Here is a 4668-nt window from a genome sequence, read left to right as displayed (position 1 = left end):
CTCTCTCTCTCTCTCTCTCTCTCTCTCTCTCTCTCTCTCTCTCTCAGCCTATCAAGTGTTGCCACCCCACCGCCCCATCCTTCCACAATTTCCATTCCATTGTTTTACTTGGAAGAAGATCTCTGTCCATTCATTGTCAAACAGCTTGTAGAAATTGTCTCATTGCCAAGGTGTGAGAGATGGGAGAACGAGGGGAGTAACCTTCATTATTAGAACAGCGTGGTCGGGGTGGGGTGGGGGTAAAAGAGAGGAAGTGTAGGAGGAGGGAAAGTGTAAGCAAGTGATAAAGCCTGGGTTGTGTGGGTTGCTGTCAGGTCATTAGGATTGCCTAATAAATTAGACTTAATTATTTCACGTGTACCAAATACTTACCTTCCCTGTGTAGAGCATTGAGTACATTAATGCACCAAGATCTGGTGCTTCCCAGCTATGAGTTCAAATCTTGCTGACAACACTGATGATTATCAAGGGGAGAAAGACTTGCTTTTAGTTATTCAATTTTTTTCTACAAGGTTCAGGAAGTTCACTTGGAACAAATTTTTTTCAGGTTCAGTCCCACAGCACAGCACCTTGGGCAAAACTTTTCTATTGTAGTGCCAGGCTAACCAGTGCTTTTTGAGTAAATTGGCAGGTGGAAACTGTGTGGAAGCCCATCGTATATATATTTATGGAAAAAAATGGTTTTTTTTTTTTCCTTATGAGGTTTTTTCACACTAACTACTTCATAAATTCTTATAAAGATTTTATTCTAACATTATATTATGTATTTATGTATATATATTTGTCCACACCACTGCTTGACAACCTGTCTTTTGTTTATATCAATGTAAATTAGTGGCTTGGCAAACGAGACCGATAAAATAAAAAAAAAACAGACTTAAAACAAATACTGAGGCTGATTTCTTCAACTGAACTTTTCAAAGTGGTGCCCCAGCATGGCCACAGTCCAATTTCTGAAACAAGTAAAAGATTAAAAAAAAAAAAAATAGTGCATTTGTCTGCTTTTTGTTCCACCTACCCATCCCAGATGTCCAAGCTTGATGACTGGACTTCTGCCACATCCTGGTTGTAATCTAATGATTCCACTCCCTCACTTCCCTGCTCTTCTATATCTTATTCACTCTACTGGCACCACCACTGTCTTGTCTCTTCTCCATGCCATGCTAATTAATGTTGTTAAGAAAGTCTGGGGAGACAGATAAAGGCTATAAAGATCAGGTGTAGTGGCACAGGCATCAAAGGACCTGCACAAAAATTGGGAAGAAACCTGCCACAATTGTCTTGTCTTCTTCCTTGACCATGGAGGTCTCTACCATTGTCTATATTGACAAATATGCCCCTTTGTCACCTGTAGGTACTCTTTCTGTTGTTCTTTTGTATTTTCTTCCCCTTTTTTCTTTTTAAATTCATTTATTTTGCTTTGCTTTCATATCTTCTAATTGTGAATACCTTTAGAAGAAAATATGACTAACCACCAGACTAAAGAAAATGGAGAATGATGGATATTCTGCTGTAGAAATAATTGTTCCAATTAATCTGCAAAAGATAGGACTAAACTTTCTCCTTCAGTTTACATCCTTCTGTTCTTATGAAAGAAAATGAGACCTAGGCACAGGCTGTGTGGTTAAGGAACTCACTTTGCAACTCTGTAGTTTCAGGTTCAGTGCCAGTTTACAGTACCTTCAGCATTTGTCGTCATCGATAGCCCATGTTCAACCAATGCTTTGTGAATGAATTTGGTAGGCAGAAACAGGATGGGAGCTCATCAGATGCATGTGTGTTTGTGCTTGTGATCGTTTCCTCGCTCTACTGCTAAACAACTGATGTTGGTTTGTTTACATCCCTGTAACTTAGTGGTTTAGCAAAACAGACTGGATAGAATAAGTGCCAGATTTCAAAAAAAAAGAAAATAGTATTTTCCGACTAAACCCTTCAAGGTGGTGCTCCAGCTTGGCTGCAGTACAATGACTGAAACAAGTAAAAGATAACAGAAAAGATAAAAGCTAAGATAATGTAATCTAAGGTTATACATATATTAAAAAAATGATAATAATTATAATAATAATAATCCTTTCTACTATAGGCACAAAGCCAGAAATTTTAGGGGAGGGAGCCAGTCGATTAGATCGACCCCAGTAAGCAACTGGTACTTGTTTTATTGACCACGAAAGGATGAAAGGCAAAGTTGACCTTGGTGGAATTTGAACTCAGAACTCAGCAGCAGACGAAATACCGCTAAGCATTTTGCCTGGCATGCTAATGATTCTGTCAGCTCGCCGCTTTAAGAATAATTATAATGATAATAATAATGATAATAATAATGATACTAAACTTGATGGTCACAACTGGTATGTCTTCGATCGTTGGACTGTTCTATCATAGCTAACCTTGTAGGGGTGGGGCGTAAAACAAAAATTAGTCCAGCTGTTGTTAAATGTCCAATGTATGAATATGATATTGTTGTTATAGTTCGGCTTCTAGTCAACTTTGGTCAAGCAGTTTTAACAGGTCATTCCAAAATCATTCTGGCCATGACCCTTCCATTTTTTGGGAGGCTGGGGTATGTATCTAGGACCTCATTATAGAATGTAATGTTCCTTTATTTAAAACAATTGGGTGTGATTTAAAGGAGATTTGACTGCTATCTCTAGCACGCTGTGCCTCATACAGAAACACCCTGATTCACTCTCATCTTAAAGTAAATGTCATAATGGGTTGTGAATTACTTCCCTTATGTGTGTGGGTTTTTGTTGTTGTTGTTGTTTTAAGATTTTTCCCCCTGTTTTTATTTGTGATTTACTGACAACAGGGTTTAAAGTTAAGGCAGGATATAATTAATAATTGACAATATCTATAATTATCCAATGTGTGTAATTATTCATTATGAATTCTTTCAGCAACTTGAAAGCTTTTAACATTTTTAACTGTTTGATACCCTTTGCAGTTACAACGAATATATATAATTATGTGTGCATGTGCACATATACACACAAAACACATACAGAGGCAGTCTTTGTTTGCCTGTGTCTCTCTTCTATGTCTATTTCTCACTTTTTCCCCAACTGTCATTCTGTCTGTCTCCCTACATGCCTCTTACATACATATACAGACACAATTTTAAATGTATTTATGGATGTATACAATGGTTCCTCTTAGTGTTACTGGTAACATGTAACCCAGTACAGCCTATCACATGGTCAGGCCATCAGCAGCCAAACTGTTAGCCCTACCAATCCTGTTTGGTGAGGAGGGTAGATTTCACTGGACATCCTGCAAGATGGATAAGAAAACCTATCAATGACCATCCAACAAATGTGAGATTCCTAGTCTTTAAGACATCTCTCTAGAAAGAGAAAAACTCTGATCCAACACCTGTGATTTCATTTACATTCAATGATGTATACTAAACCTTCATTTTAGGCAAATTCATATGTGATTTAGAGAGTGGGATTGATCTTGTACAAGGGTTTTCATCATTTTAAAAAGCATCAGGCAAACACATCACTGTAAAGGTGAAAATGAACCTGTAACTTGTAACAACAGCTGGGAAGTTAACCCTGTGGTGGACTTGGGTCCTATTCAGAGTTTCTGTCTCCCAAATTCACTCACCAAGGCATTGGTTGGTCCCGGGTTATACTAGAAGACACTTTCCAAAAGGTTCATGCCATGGAATTGATCTCAAAACCAAGAGGTTGCAGAGTGAGCTTCTTAACTACACAGCCATGCCTGCCATTTATTTTTTGTATTTGCATACAAGAATTATCAGCCGCTTATCTTCACAGACCTCACTCTCCCTCCCTCTCTCACACACACACACACACACACGCACACACACTCTCACCACTACACCCAGTCACTCACTAACGTCTACTCCTTCCCCAACTCCTACATCCTACCTATGACTCTATTAGCTCAATGTACCTCTTTACACATTGCTTTGATATTTGCAATTATTTCTCATCATCTGGCAGTCAAGAGATAATTTATAGCTAAATGCTCCGGTGTCGTTTAACTTTGCTTTTATACAAGTGTAGATGCATGTGAATTTCTGTGTATATGTATCTATCCATCTGTGCTAATTTGTGTGGGTCAGGAATGTGTGGATGTGTTGTGCATATATGAGTATGTATAAAAATGTTATGTAGTAAATTTGGTGTGTATGTGTAAAATTATTGTCACAAATACTTACCTCACATAAACGCATGCTGTCTCTCTCTGTCTCGCACACACATACACATATATACACATGAGGGAAGTGTACTGTACATCTCCATTATTTTAGGATAGATATAGCATATTCCTGTGTGTTCTAGGAAATGACTAAATTGGTTAGTGACAGGAAGAGCATCTGGTCGTAAAACACTGCCTCAGATAACTCATCAGATTCATTGCCAGCATGGAAAAGCAGATGTAGATCAAGGATGGTGATGATGCGCATGTGTGTGCATGCATACATGAATGTATATATATATATATGGATGAATGAATGAAAGGGTCCTCCATCAACTTTGACAGAGTAGTACCTTCCAGTATCTTCAGTTAGCTCTGGGTACTGACTAAATCCTTGTGAGAGGACTGAAATGGAAAGAAGCTTATTGGGTTATATATGTATATATATATATATATATGTGTGTGTGTGTGTGTGTGTGTGTGTGTGTGTGTGTGTGT

The 4668-nt window shown here is 38.1% G+C and overlaps 1 protein-coding gene across 4 annotated transcripts in view; it reads left to right on the top strand.

Moving 5' to 3' along the window:
* The window catches only part of LOC106874749 (BTB/POZ domain-containing protein 17), a 92444-nt gene that overhangs the window by 36159 nt on the left and 51617 nt on the right, over nt 1-4668 (top strand). The window contains exon 1 of one of the 4 annotated variants that reach the window (XM_052974411.1): nt 1285-1350. The exons of the other annotated variants lie outside the window; for them this stretch is intronic. Coding sequence (XP_052830371.1) covers nt 1300-1350 — 51 coding nt within the window. The 5' untranslated portion in view covers nt 1285-1299. Of the gene's footprint in view, nt 1-1284; nt 1351-4668 lie in introns of those variants that run through there. 4 annotated transcript variants of the gene reach the window in all.

Source organism: Octopus bimaculoides, chromosome 18 (genome assembly GCF_001194135.2).
Source record: "Octopus bimaculoides isolate UCB-OBI-ISO-001 chromosome 18, ASM119413v2, whole genome shotgun sequence".
In the NCBI taxonomy this organism is placed as follows: Eukaryota; Metazoa; Mollusca; class Cephalopoda; order Octopoda; family Octopodidae; genus Octopus; species Octopus bimaculoides.
Note: the sequence above shows the minus strand (reverse complement) of the source record. Positions and strands in the feature narration are given on the sequence as shown.